Source organism: Cheilinus undulatus, linkage group 24 (assembly GCF_018320785.1).
Source record: "Cheilinus undulatus linkage group 24, ASM1832078v1, whole genome shotgun sequence".
NCBI classification, from domain to species: domain Eukaryota; kingdom Metazoa; phylum Chordata; class Actinopteri; order Labriformes; family Labridae; genus Cheilinus; species Cheilinus undulatus.
The window spans coordinates 27,182,787-27,197,913 of record NC_054888.1 but is presented as its reverse complement, the minus strand read 5'-3'; the positions used below and the strand labels follow the sequence as shown (position 1 = coordinate 27,197,913).

At 36.4% G+C, this 15,127-nt stretch overlaps 1 protein-coding gene across 1 annotated transcript in view; it reads right to left on the bottom strand.

Moving 5' to 3' along the window:
• Positions 1-15,127, bottom strand: part of LOC121506337 (protein FAM184A-like) — a 70,025-nt gene that overhangs the window by 46,294 nt on the left and 8,604 nt on the right. The window contains exons 2-3 of the mRNA XM_041782105.1: positions 4,361-4,438; positions 52-186 (exon numbers count right to left, since the gene is read on the bottom strand). Coding sequence (XP_041638039.1) covers positions 52-186; positions 4,361-4,438 — 213 coding nt within the window. The remainder of the gene's footprint in view (positions 1-51; positions 187-4,360; positions 4,439-15,127) is intronic.

The following is a 15,127-nucleotide window of genomic DNA, read 5'->3' as shown; positions in this document are numbered from 1 at the left end:
TCTGACATTAAACGCAGTAACGAGCCCCACGTCGCCCCCTGCAGGCCTCACCTGTCTCTTCATGTGCTCGTGCAGCTCCACAGACTCCTCCAGACTCGCCAGCCTCCGCCTCAGGTCGGCCTCGTCCGCCATCTTGCTCTTGTACTGCATGATCTTGTCTCTGGTTTCAGTCACGATGTGTTGGACCTGAACGGACATGAAAACGGAGCCACATAATGTTACGGCATCTACATTTGGAGCTTTGTTTAAGGCAGAGGATGGAACGCTGATGAAGCCAGCGATGTTGGGGATGGTTCCTCCACTTTTACCAAATAGCAGGTCATTGTTGGAACTGATGAGGAGCAAGCACTGCTAAAAAAACCCTGTTAGAATCCAGCAGGAAATAAAAATGTAAACAAGCACTGGTAGCCCCCGCCTCCTTCTGCTCAAATGACTCTGATTGGTCCAGACATTCTCTGACCAGGAACAGGACTATCAGACTGATCCTTTGGGAGATGGATCAACCGGACAGAGACTGGAACCTGGACAACCATGGACTAAGAGAGGCTAGTAGAGACCTGAACGTTTTGTGACCTACTCTCATAACGTATACAGGTGTTCTAAGGTGTTCTGAGGTGTCCTACAGGTGTCCTACAGGTGTTCTAAGGTGTTCTGAGGTGTCCTACAGGTGTTCTACAGGTGTTCTAAGGTGTCCTACAGGTGTTCTAAGATGTTCTACAGGTGTTCTAGAGGTGTTCTAAGGTGTCCTACAGGTGTTCTAAGGTGTCTTACAGGTGTTCTAAGGTGTCCTACAGGTGTTCTAAGGTGTCCTACAGGTGTTCTAAGATGTTCTACAGGTGTTCTAGGGTGTTCTAAGGTGTCCTACAGGTGTTCTAAGGTGTCCTACAGGTGTTCTAAGATGTTCTACAGGTGTTCTGGAGGTGTTCTAAGGTGTCCTACAGGTGTTCTAAGGTGTCTTACAGGTGTTCTAAGGTGTCCTACAGGTGTTCTAAGGTGTCCTACAGGTGTTCTAAGATGTTCTACAGGTGTTCTAGGGTGTTCTAAGGTGTCCTACAGGTGTTCTAAGGTGTCCTACAGGTGTTCTAAGATGTTCTACAGGTGTTCTGGAGGTGTTCTAAGGTGTCCTACAGGTGTTCTAAGATGTTCTACAGGTGTTCTAGAGGTGTTCTAAGGTGTCCTACAGGTGTTCTAAGATGTTCTACAGGTGTTCTACAGGTGTTCTAAGGTGTTCTGAGGTGTCCTACAGGTGTTCTACAGGTGTTCTAAGGTGTCCTACAGGTGTTCTAAGATGTTCTACAGGTGTTCTAGAGGTGTTCTAAGGTGTCCTACAGGTGTTCTAAGGTGTCTTACAGGTGTTCTAAGGTGTCCTACAGGTGTTCTAAGGTGTCCTACAGGTGTTCTAAGATGTTCTACAGGTGTTCTAGGGTGTTCTAAGGTGTCCTACAGGTGTTCTAAGGTGTCCTACAGGTGTTCTAAGGTGTCCTACAGGTGTTCTAAGATGTTCTACAGGTGTTCTAGGGTGTTCTAAGGTGTCCTACAGGTGTTCTAAGGTGTCTTACAGGTGTTCTAAGATGTTCTACAGGTGTCCTACAGGTGTTCTACAGGTGTTCTACAGGTGTTCTGAGGTGTCCTACAGGTGTTCTACAGGTGTTCTAAGGTGTCCTACAGGTGTTCTAAGATGTTCTACAGGTGTTCTAGAGGTGTTCTAAGGTGTCCTACAGGTGTTCTAAGGTGTCTTACAGGTGTTCTAAGATGTTCTACAGGTGTCCTACAGGTGTTCTACAGGTGTTCTACAGGTGTTCTGAGGTGTCCTACAGGTGTTCTACAGGTGTTCTAAGGTGTCCTACAGTTGTTCTAAGATGTTCTAAGGTGTCCTACAGGTGTTCTGAGGTGTCCTACAGGTGTTCTAAGATGTTCTACAGGTGTCCTACAGGTGTTCTACAGGTGTTCTACAGGTGTTCTGAGGTGTCCTACAGGTGTTCTACAGGTGTTCTAAGGTGTCCTACAGGTGTTCTAAGGTGTCCTACAGGTGTTCTAAGGTGTCTTACAGGTGTTCTAAGGTGTCCTACAGGTGTTCTAAGGTGTCCTACAGGTGTTCTAAGGTGTTCTACAGGTGTTCTAGGGTGTTCTAAGGTGTCCTACAGGTGTTCTAAGGTGTCCTACAGGTGTTCTAAGATGTTCTACAGGTGTTCTAGGGTGTTCTAAGGTGTCCTACAGGTGTTCTAAGGTGTCCTACAGGTGTTCTAAAATGTTCTACAGGTGTTCTAGAGGTGTTCTAAGGTGTCCTACAGGTGTTCTAAGATGTTCTACAGGTGTTCTAGAGGTGTTCTAAGTTGTCCTACAGGTGTTCTAAGATGTTCTACAGTTGTTCTGAGGTGTTCTAAGGTGTTCTAAGGTATTCTACAGGTGTTCTAAGGTGTTCTGAGGTGTTCTGAGGTGTTCTAAGGTGTTCTAAGGTCTCCTACAGGTGTTCAACAGGTGTTCTAAGGTGTTCTAAGGTGTTTTACAGGTGTTCTTAGGTGTTCTACAGGTGTTCTAAGGTGTTCTACAGGTGTTCTAAGGTGTTCTAAGGTGTTCTGAGGTGTCCTACAGGCATTCTACAGGTATTCTACAGGTGTTCTACAGGTGTTCTAATGTGTTCAACAGATGTAGGTGTCCTACAGGTGTCCTACAGGTGTCCTACAGGTGTTCTAAGGTGCTCTAAGGTGTTCTGAGGTGTCCTACAGGTGTTTTACAGGTGTTCTACAGGTTTTCTAAGGTGTCCTACAGGTGTTCTAATGTGTTCTACAGGTATTCTACAAGTGTTCTACAGGTGTTCTAAGGTGTTCTGAGGTGTCCTACAGGTATTCTACAAGTGTTATACAGGTGTTCTAATGTGTCCTACAGGTGTAGGTGTCCTACAGGTGTTCTAAGGTGTTCTGAGGTGTCCTACAGGTATTCTACAGGTGTTCTGAGGTGTTCTACAGTGTTCTGACGTGTCCTACATGTGTTCTACAGGTGTTCTAAGGTGATCTGAGGTGTCCTACAGGTGTTCTACAGGTGTCCTACAGGTTTTCTACAGGTTTTCTAAGGTGTCCTACAGGTGTTCTAAGTTGTTCTAAGGTGTTCTAAGGTGTTCTACAGGTGTTCTAAGGTGTTCTGAGGTGGCCTACAGGTGTTCTACAGGTGTTCTACAGGTGTTCTACGGTGTTCTGAGGTGTCCTACAGGTGTTCTGAGGTGTTCTACGGTGTTCTGAGGTGGCCTACAGGTGTTCTACAGGTGTTCTAAGGTGTTCTTAGGTGTTCTGAGGTGTCCTACAGGTGTTCTACAGGTGTCCTACAGGTGTTCTAAGATGTTCTACAGGTGTTCTAGGGTGTTCTAAGGTGTCCTACAGGTGTTCTAAGATGTTCTACAGGTGTTCTGGAGGTGTTCTAAGGTGTCCTACAGGTGTTCTAAGATGTTCTAGAGGTGTTCTAAGGTGTCCTACAGGTGTTCTAAGATGTTCTAGAGGTGTTCTAAGGTGTCCTACAGGTGTTCTAAGATGTTCTACAGTTGTTCTGAGGTGTTCTAAGGTGTTCTAAGGTATTCTACAGGTGTTCTAAGGTGTTCTGAGGTGTTCTGAGGTGTTCAAAAGTGTTCTAAGGTCTCCTACAGGTGTTCAACAGGTGTTCTAAGGTGTTCTAAGGTGTTTTACAGGTGTTCTTAGGTGTTCTACAGGTGTTCTAAGGTGTCCTACAGGTGTTCTAAGGTGTTCTGAGGTGTCCTACAGGCATTCTACAGGTATTCTACAGGTATTCTACGATGTTCTACAGGTGTTCTAATGTGTTCAACAGATGTAGGTGTCCTACAGGTGTCCTACAGGTGTCCTACAGGTGTTCTAAGGTGCTCTAAGGTGTTCTGAGGTGTCCTACAGGTGTTTTACAGGTGTTCTACAGGTTTTCGAAGGTGTCCTACAGGTGTTCTAATGTGTTCTACAGGTATTCTACAGGTGTTCTACAGGTGTTCTAAGGTGTCCTACATGTGTTCTAAGAAGTTCTGAGGTGTCTTACAGGTGTTCTAAGGTGTTCTAAGGTGTCCTACAGGTGTTCTAAGGTTCCTACAGGTGTTCTAAGGTGTCCTACAGGTGTTCTAAGGTGTCCTACAGGTGTTCTAAGGTGTTCTAAGGTGTCCTACAGGTGTTCTAAGGTGTTCTAAGGTGTCCTACAGGTGTTCTAAGGTGTCCTACAGGTGTTCTAAGGTGTTCTAAGGTGTCCTACAGGTGTTCTAAGGTTCCTACAGGTGTTCTAAGGTGTTCTAAGGTGTCCTTCAGGTGTTCTACAGGTGTTCTAATGTGTTCTACAGGTGTAGGTGTTCTACAGGTGTTCTGCTGTGCGGTTGTACCTCGTCCTCATGGGCCTCTTTCAAAGACTCGATCTCCTCCTCGTGCTCGTCGTTCTTGGTGTTCAGAGCATAAATCACCTGCAGACAGAGGAGAGGGATGTTATTAACAGACTCAGAGGCTCAGCGCAGCATGATCGATGACTAAAACACAAACATCAATAACACAAGACCAGACTCTCCATGAATATGCTTTAATACAGCCTCTGAGAAAAACAACATTTTTGCAGCTTTTGAAAGGAGGGGCTGAAGAGTTTAAGTTTTGCAGTGTGGATGCTATGAAAGCTATAAAAAATCTTAAGCGTTTTTACCTTAAAATAGTCTCTACCTGGATGATTTCAGCTAGCTAGTAATGGTTTCTGTTGGATGTTTGTAGAATATATTTTTGGCCAGTGTTAACGGTCCTTTACATCACTATAATAATAAATGCCCTCTTCTTTTATCTCATATTCATCTGACAGCTCCAAGGTTAGATGTGCATTTCCCCTCATGTTTGTGATTTATATATACCCAAAAAACCCTGCAATGTATGTGCATTTGTGTTCAGAATGCCTGAGTTTCATGCATATTTCTCTCTAGTTGTCTGTATATTTTCAGCCACACTGGTCCTGTGTTTCATGCATATTTCTCTCTGTCAGGTTTCAGGAAAAACTCAAAAGGGACCCAAATGCAGATAAACTAAGGAAGGTTTAATAAAACAAACAAACAAAATAACTTACTTAACTAAAACACTGGAATCAAATCAAAACTCAAACTCCAAAAATCAGAATCCACAGGAGCACGAGGAGTAACAGGAGTAAGAACGGGGAAGACATCAAATGAACCGACACAGACGCAGGGAGACAGAGAGCTTAACAACGGAGGACAGGTGTGGACAATCAGACACAGGTGGAACTGGTGAAGGTAATCAACCAGGAGGGAAACTGAAGCAGGAAGCAAAACTGGAGTCACATACAAGGGAAGGCAACTACAAAGTAAAACAGGAAACACGGAACATTTCACAAGAAGCACACGAGGACTGAAAACTGGAGTCAAGAAGCTAAACTACAGAAACACTGAAAACACAGGAGGATACAAAGAACCAAGGAATGAAACTCAAACACAGGGAGGAAAACTGAACATGAAACACAGGAAGTAATCCTAAACATGGAATAATTAAACAAGAAGCACAGGGAATAAATCAAACAACAAGGAGTAAAGCTAAACATGAAACAATTGACTAGACATGAAACACAAGGAGTCAAACTAAATACTAGAAACATGATCTAACATAAAGCACAAAATACTTTCAGTAAAGTATATTTTCAGCCACACTGGCCCTGTGTTTCATGCATATTTCTCTCTAGTTGTCTGTATATTTTCAGCCACACTGGTCCTGTGTTTCATGCATATTTCTCTCTAGTTGTCTGTATATTTTCAGCCACACTGGCCCTGTGTTTCATGCATATTTCTCTCTAGTTGTCTGTATATTTTCAGCCACACTGGCCCTGTGTTTCATGCATATTTCTCTCTAGTTGTCTGTATATTTTCAGCCACACTGGTCCTGTGTTTCATGCATATTTCTCTCTAGTTGTCTGTATATTTTCAGCCACACTGGTCCTGTGTTTCATGCATATTTCTCTCTAGTTGTCTGTATATTTTCAGCCACACTGGTCCTGTGTTTCATGCATATTTCTCTCTAGTTGTCTGTATATTTTCAGCCACACTGGTCCTGTGTTTCATGCATATTTCTCTCTAGTTGTCTGTATATTTTCAGCCACACTGGTCCTGTGTTTCATGCATATTTCTCTCTAGTTGTCTGTATATTTTCAGCCACACTGGTCCTGTGTTTCATGCATATTTCTCTCTAGTTGTCTGTATATTTTCAGCCACACTGGCCCTGTGTTTCATGCATATTTCTCTCTAGTTGTCTGTATATTTTCAGCCACACTGGCCCTGTGTTTCATGCATATTTCTCTCTAGTTGTCTGTATATTTTCAGCCACACTGGCCCTGTGTTTCATGCATATTTCTCTCTAGTTGTCTGTATATTTTCAGCCACACTGGCCCTGTGTTTCATGCATATTTCTCTCTAGTTGTCTGTATATTTTCAGCCACACTGGTCCTGTGTTTCATGCATATTTCTCTCTAGTTGTCTGTATATTTTCAGCCACACTGGTCCTGTGTTTCATGCATATTTCTCTCTAGTTGTCTGTATATTTTCAGCCACACTGGTCCTGTGTTTCATGCATATTTCTCTCTAGTTGTCTGTATATTTTCAGCCACACTGGTCCTGTGTTTCATGCATATTTCTCTCTAGTTGTCTGTATATTTTCAGCCACACTGGTCCTGTGTTTCATGCATATTTCTCTCTAGTTGTCTGTATATTTTCAGCCACACTGGTCCTGTGTTTCATGCATATTTCTCTCTAGTTGTCTGTATATTTCAGCCACACTGGCCCTGTGTTTCATGCACGTTCCCCCTTGTCTTGTGTATATTTTCAGCCATACTCTGCCCATGTTTCCCTCCTCTGTGTGCAGCACAAAGCGTGACTTTCAGGTGTTTTTGGCGCCTCTCTTCTCCTCTCCCAGCCTTTGATTCCCAGCAGAGAAGCAGCCATGTTCCTTCAATTATACATGATTATTTTAATGATGCAGCTGCTTTCATCTGACGCTCTCTGCCTCATCCTTTCATCTCTCCTCTCTCTCTCTGTCTTCCCCTCCTCTTTCCCCTCGTCTTTTTGTCTCAGGGCCTCCTGGGAATAAAAAAACCTCACACACTGTTTGTGTCGTCGAAGACTGGCTCTTGTTCTGCGTTAATAAGCGTTCACGTGATTCTGCAGCAGGAATGTTCCAGGACGTTTCTGTTCATGCAGGAATGAGACGAGTTTATGGTCTGAGTCTCTGAGAAGACAGGATGAATGGATGAAAACAAGGGTTTAATACTGACAGGAGGAAGGCTTCATTCATTGATGACATACTGCCTCATTTAAACAGTGGATCTATCACCACTAGGGGGCAGCAGCAGGGTGTTGTCTTAGACCTCCTCTAACCAAACCACTGCTAAATAAAGTTTAATTCTTCATTTTTAGATTCTAACTCATCATCAGAGACTGATGCTCTCTCAGACATGTCTGTGCTCCTGTGGTTTCAGTGGTTCAGTGGTTTCAGTGGTTTCTGAGGTTTCTGTGGGTAAAGGGAGCAGAAATGAACACCTGTGCTGCAGGATCACTGACATCACCATAAAATACTTTAAAAATGAACACCTGTGCTAACGTAGATGCTAGGATACAGCCGAATGTCTTTTCTGTTATTTAAATAAAGTTTATAAGACTGGGACCAGTAGGTCACCAGGAGCTTAGAGGTCCTAGTGGTTAGGGCGCACCCGGGTACGTGGGTAGACCAGCTCTAAGCCCAACCTCTGCCCCTTCCTCTGTTTCCATCTCTCTACTCTCCTCCTCTATAAATAAAGCACACAAAGACCCAGAATGTATCTTAAAAAACATTAAAATGGAGAAAAAATAAATAAAATGCAAAAAATCTGAACTAAAAATGAAGAAAAAGTTAGTAACTTCAAACATGACTAAATTATTTCAAAAGATATTTGATATATGAACAAAAATAACAAAAACTAAAAAATAAAAATACATATACATGAGGAAAAATAAAATAATACAAAAATAAATATACTTATCTTAAAAAAACCCAAAATATTCTATTAAAAAGGCATACACTAACTAAAATAAAAATATTACAATAAACATGCATCAATGAACAATTAAAATTAAAAATAAAGAAACTTTAACAAGTAAAAAAATGTTAACAAAAATAATTTATAAAGAAAAAACATGATTTATAGTGAATCTTTTTACAAATAAATAATACAAATAAAAAAGTTTTAGTAAAAACAACTGAATAAATAAGTAATAAATAAATACAAAATAAAAATAAATAAATTGATCAAAAATGTAAGAAAAAAATAGATTAAATACTTAAAAAGTAACTAAATCACATAAATGCATGATAATAATCATATTTGGTCCAATTAAGATTTGGTAGAATAAAAAACAAATAATTCCAATAATCTAAATACATAAGGAGAATATGATTGTCAGTCTGCTTGTCCATCAGTGGAGATCTCTAAAAACTCAGATTTTGTTTTATTATAACTGCGATCTCAAAAACAAACAAAAAAATAGATTATCTGATTATTATAATGATAACAATAATGACTGCAGTTATGATTGTAATAATTATTATAACATTTTTAATAGTAGTTATAGTAGTAGAAGTATCATAGTAACTAGAGAATGCAATTTCTGAAGAAACTGCGCTGTGAATGCTGATTTGCTGAACGGCTGCGCCGACCTGCTAATGCTAGGTTGAAAAAATCCCTGCATGAAGGTAAATGAATTATTGAATGTCTGCTACTAATGGTGGGTTTGAAAACTCTGAGAAACAACCTAAAGGTTATCGTGAATGGCTGGCAGTGAGCAGTTAAAGTGGGTCTGAATAATCATAGAAAGAAGCTCACTGTAATCTTGAATGGCTGACGCCAAACTGCTAACAGTGGGAATGAAGTTTGTAGGCCAGAAGCTTATTGTAATGTTCAACAAACCTGCATCTGTAAGACACACACACAAACACACACGTGTGCGTGCTTCACACGCTAACACACACACTAATGCACAATCTCTCCCATTCACTTCATATGGGATATATGTGTGGCTGTCTTTGGCGACTGACGTCATTAACGACTTTATGGGGGACTGTATGTGGATGAGAAGCCACCCACCATCCTGTTAAAGACAGACAGCTCCATGTGTGTGCGTGATCAGAACTCTCTGAGGGCTTCATGTGTGTTAATCAGTGATGACATCATCATCAGTGATCACAGAGAGCAGTTCCATCTGTGAGAAATGAGGAGTTAGAATTGGATCTACAGTGGAAACAGTATGACAGGTCCATCCTCCTCACTCTTAGTGACTAGGCTCCACCCAGCCCTCTGTGTCTGCCTGGTTGCCATGGTAATTAATGCCTGCATGGTCACGCCTCACTGGTCACATGAAGCACACATGCGCACTAATATCAGTTAGACCTGTTAGAACAGAGAGCTTTTTTGGGTGATTTTGCTTGTAAACACAGTCTCTTTCTCCTCTCTGTGTGCGAAAACCGTACATGCTATCATCAAACGGATTTCGGCGTGAGCATCTGCAGGCTTGGAACTAGCAGTGATGTTATTTTGGTGTTGATTGTGCGAGAAATGAAGCCAGGGGGGCGATCTAAAAACGGGCATCTTTTTGGCATCTTTGGCAAAACCGCCTATTTCTGTAACATTGCAGCAGATGGAGCAGATGTCCGTTTTCTTGGGACAGTTGGTCCTCTCACGCTAAAACTGTGCATGATATGGCTTTGGTTCTTGGTTCCACAGTAGCAGGACAAGATTTGCTACATTTTGATATATTTTTTATGTCTGTGGTGTTAGATTTGTGGCTTCAGTGAGAATTTGTTCGGGACAGAAAATTCTGTAGAAAGTTAGAGTGTGCCACTCTAGCTTAATTAACTGCCAGAAGGTCCTTCCCATTGAAATGAATGGGGTGAGAAGTGAGAGGAGAGAAATGGTGAAGTGACTTTGAAGGATCGCTGTGAAGAAACAATGAAAGATATGAAGGAGCTGAATCATTCTGAAATAGCTGAATGTCTTGTGAATATTTTAGAGGTTGAATGAAGTCTGTAAGTGAAAGTATGAATGAGTTATAGGGTTTTGAATGGAGGTTAGAAGATGTGTGAAATGTGGCAGTTGAAGCCTCTCTGAACATTCCGCCCATTCATTTCTATGGTCCCAACTTTTTTGGAAATCGCTGAATATCTCAGAAAGTATGAGGAAGAAGTCTTAGAAAAGTCATAGCAGCCGTGTCCTAATTAGGCTGAAGGTTTTGAAGTTTGAACGGTGAAAATGGGTTGAATTTTGCGGGAGGAGTAGCGCGGCGAAAAAGTGAGCGGAAGAAGATTAAGAATAAATGTAAAGAATTTTGGCGCAGAATAACAATACCTGTGAATGCCTTCAGCATTCACAGCAATAACAAAAATTATAATAAGTATTATTATTATTATTATTGCAATAATATTGATGATAATAATCATAACAATAATAATAATAATAATAATAATAATTCAGGAGCCATACTTTCAAAACTGAATCTATCATTGAAACGGGACTGTTTCATCTAAAAAAACTGAAAAATTATTTAATTTTACAGCCTTCAGTAAATAAAAATCTCAGATCTCTATAGTGAACTGGTTAATTCTTAACCACATGGAGTGTCAGATGTGTGGTGAAGAGGCTGAACCTGCAGCAGGGTCAGAGTTAAAATCACATTAAAAGTGACCTGGTCTGCAGCTGCAGGATGAAAATAACTGCTGAGGTTGGATATTCTGTGATTAAACTCAGAGATCGTCGTCGGTGAGGACTCTCAGAGACGTTCAGGATCATTAAAGATGGTTATAACATTTCTTCATATACTTATAACATTTCTCTGTATAGTTATAACATTTCTCTGTATAGTTATAACATTCCTCCGGATAGTTATAACATTTCTCCATTTAGTTATAACATTTCTCTGTATAGTTTCAACATTTCTCTGTATTGTCATAACATATCTCTGTATAGTTATAACACTTCTCCATATAGTTATAACATTTCTCTGTATAGTGATAACATTTCTCTGTATAGTTAGAACATTTCTCTGTATAGTTATAACATTTCTCCATATAGTTATAATATTTCTCCATATAGTTATAACATTTCTTCATATACTTATAACATTTCTTCATATAGTTATAACATTTCTCTGTATAGTTATAACATTCCTCTGTATAGTTATAACATTTCTCCATATAGTTATAATATTTCTCTGTATAGTTATAACATTTCTTCATACACTTATAACATTTCTTCATATAGTTATAACATTTCTCTGTATAGTTCTAACATTTCTCTGTATAGTTATAACATTCCTCCATTTAGTTATAATATTTCTCTGTATAGTTATAACATTTCTCTGTATAGTTATAACATTCCTCCATATAGTTATAATATTTCTCTGTATAGTTATAACATTTCTTCATACACTTATAACATGTCTTTATATAGTTATAACATTTCTCTGTATAGTTATAACATTTCTGTGTATAGTTATAACATTTCTCCATATAGTTATAATATTTCTCCATATAGTTATAACATTTCTTCATATACTTATAACATTTCTTCATATAGTTATAACATTTCTCTGTATAGTTATAACATTCCTCTGTATAGTTATAACATTTCTCCATATAGTTATAATATTTCTCTGTATAGTTATAACATTTCTTCATACACTTATAACATTTCTTCATATAGTTCTAACATTTCTCTGTATAGTTCTAACATTTCTCTGTATAGTTATAACATTCCTCCATTTAGTTATAATATTTCTCTGTATAGTTATAACATTTCTCTGTATAGTTATAACATTCCTCCATATAGTTATAATATTTCTCTGTATAGTTATAACATTCCTCAATTTAGTTATAATATTTCTCTGTATAGTTATAACATTTCTCTGTATAGTTATAACATTCCTCCATATAGTTATAATATTTCTCTGTATAGTTATAACAGTTCTCTGTATAGTTATAACATTTCTCCATATAGTTATAACATTTCTCTGTATAGTTCTAACATTTTTCCATATAGTTATACCATTTCTCTGTATAGTTTTAACATTTCTCTGTATAGTTATAACATTTCTCTGTATTGTAATAACATTTCTCTGTATAGTTATAACATTTCTCTGTATTGTAATGACATTTCTCTGTATAGTTATAACATTTCTCTGTATTGTAATACCATTTCTCTGTATAGTTCTAACATTTCTCTGTATAGTTATAACATTCCTCCATTTAGTTATAATATTTCTCTGTATAGTTATAACATTTCTCTGTATAGTTATAACATTCCTCCATATAGTTATAATATTTCTCTGTATAGTTATAACATTCCTCAATTTAGTTATAATATTTCTCTGTATAGTTATAACATTTCTCTGTATAGTTATAACATTCCTCCATATAGTTATAATATTTCTCTGTATAGTTATAACAGTTCTCTGTATAGTTATAACATTTCTCCATATAGTTATAACATTTCTCTGTATAGTTCTAACATTTCTGTGTATAGTTATAACATTCCTCCATATAGTTATAATATTTCTCTGTATAGTTATAACATTTCTCTGTATAGTTATAACATTCCTCCATATAGTTATAATATTTCTCTGTATAGTTATAACAGTTCTCTGTATAGTTATAACATTTCTCCATATAGTTATAACATTTCTCTGTATAGTTCTAACATTTCTGTGTATAGTTATAACATTCCTCCATATAGTTATAATATTTCTCTGTATAGTTATAACATTTCTCTGTATAGTTATAACATTCCTCCATATAGTTATAATATTTCTCTGTATAGTTATAACATTTCTCTGTATAGTTATAACATTCCTCCATATAGTTATAATATTTCTCTGAATAGTTATAACATTTCTTTGTAGAGTTATAACATTTCTCTGTATAGTGATAACATTTCTCTGTATAGTTAGAACATTTCTCTGTATAGTTATAACATTTCTCCATATAGTTATAATATTTCTCCATATAGTTATAACATTTCTTCATATACTTATAACATTTCTTCATACACTTATAACATTTCTTCATATAGTTATGACATTTCTCTGTATAGTTCTAACATTTCTCTGTATAGTTATAACATTCCTCCATTTAGTTATAATATTTCTCTGTATAGTTATAACATTTCTCTGTATAGTTATAACATTCCTCCATATAGTTATAATATTTCTCTGTATAGTTATAACATTCCTCCATATAGTTATAATATTTCTCTGTATAGTTCTAACATTTCTCTGTATAGTTATAACATTCCTCCATTTAGTTATAATATTTCTCTGTATAGTTATAACATTTCTCTGTATAGTTATAACATTCCTCCATATAGTTATAATATTTCTCTGTATAGTTATAACATTCCTCAATTTAGTTATAATATTTCTCTGTATAGTTATAACATTTCTCTGTATAGTTATAACATTCCTCCATATAGTTATAATATTTCTCTGTATAGTTATAACAGTTCTCTGTATAGTTATAACATTTCTCCATATAGTTATAACATTTCTCTGTATAGTTCTAACATTTCTGTGTATAGTTATAACATTCCTCCATATAGTTATAATATTTCTCTGTATAGTTATAACATTTCTCTGTATAGTTATAACATTCCTCCATATAGTTATAATATTTCTCTGTATAGTTATAACAGTTCTCTGTATAGTTATAACATTTCTCCATATAGTTATAACATTTCTCTGTATAGTTCTAACATTTCTGTGTATAGTTATAACATTCCTCCATATAGTTATAATATTTCTCTGTATAGTTATAACATTTCTCTGTATAGTTATAACATTCCTCCATATAGTTATAATATTTCTCTGTATAGTTATAACATTTCTCTGTATAGTTATAACATTCCTCCATATAGTTATAACATTTCTTCATATAGTTATAACATTTCTCTGTATAGTTATAACATTTCTCTGTATAGTTATAACATTCCTCCGGATAGTTATAATATTTCTCCATATAGTTATAACATTTCTTCATATACTTATAACATTTCTTCATATAGTTATAACATTTCTCTGTATAGTTATAACATTTCTCTGTATAGTTATAACATTCCTCCATATAGTTATAATATTTCTCTGTATAGTTATAACATTTCTTCATACACTTATAACATCTCTTCATATAGTTATAACATTTCTCTGTATAGTTATAACATTTCTGTGTATAGTTATAACATTCCTCCATATAGTTACAATATTTCTCTGTATAGTTATAACATTTCTCTGTATAGTTATAACATTCCTCTATATAGTTATAATATTTCTCTGTATAGTTATAACATTTCTCTGTATAGTTATAACATTCCTCCATATAGTTATAACATTTCTTCATATAGTTATAACATTTCTCTGTATAGTTATAACATTCCTCCATATAGTTATAATATTTCTCTGTATAGTTCTAACATTTCTCTGTATAGTTATAACATTCCTCCATATAGTTATAATATTTCTCTGTATAGTTATAACATTTCTCTGTATAGTTATAACATTCCTCCATATAGTTATAATATTTCTCTGAATAGTTATAACATTTCTTTGTAGAGTTATAACATTTCTCTGTATAGTGATAACATTTCTCTGTATAGTTAGAACATTTCTCTGTATAGTTATAACATTTCTCCATATAGTTATAATATTTCTCCATATAGTTATAACATTTCTTCATATACTTATAACATTTCTTCATACACTTATAACATTTCTTCATATAGTTATAACATTTCTCTGTATAGTTCTAACATTTCTCTGTATAGTTATAACATTCCTCCATTTAGTTATAATATTTCTCTGTATAGTTATAACATTTCTCTGTATAGTTATAACATTCCTCCATATAGTTATAATATTTCTCTGTATAGTTATAACATTTCTTCATACACTTATAACATGTCTTTATATAGTTATAACATTTCTCTGTATAGTTAGAACATTTCTCTGTATAGTTATAACATTTCTCCATATAGTTATAATATTTCTCCATATAGTTATAACATTTCTTCATATACTTATAACATTTCTTCATATAGTTATAAC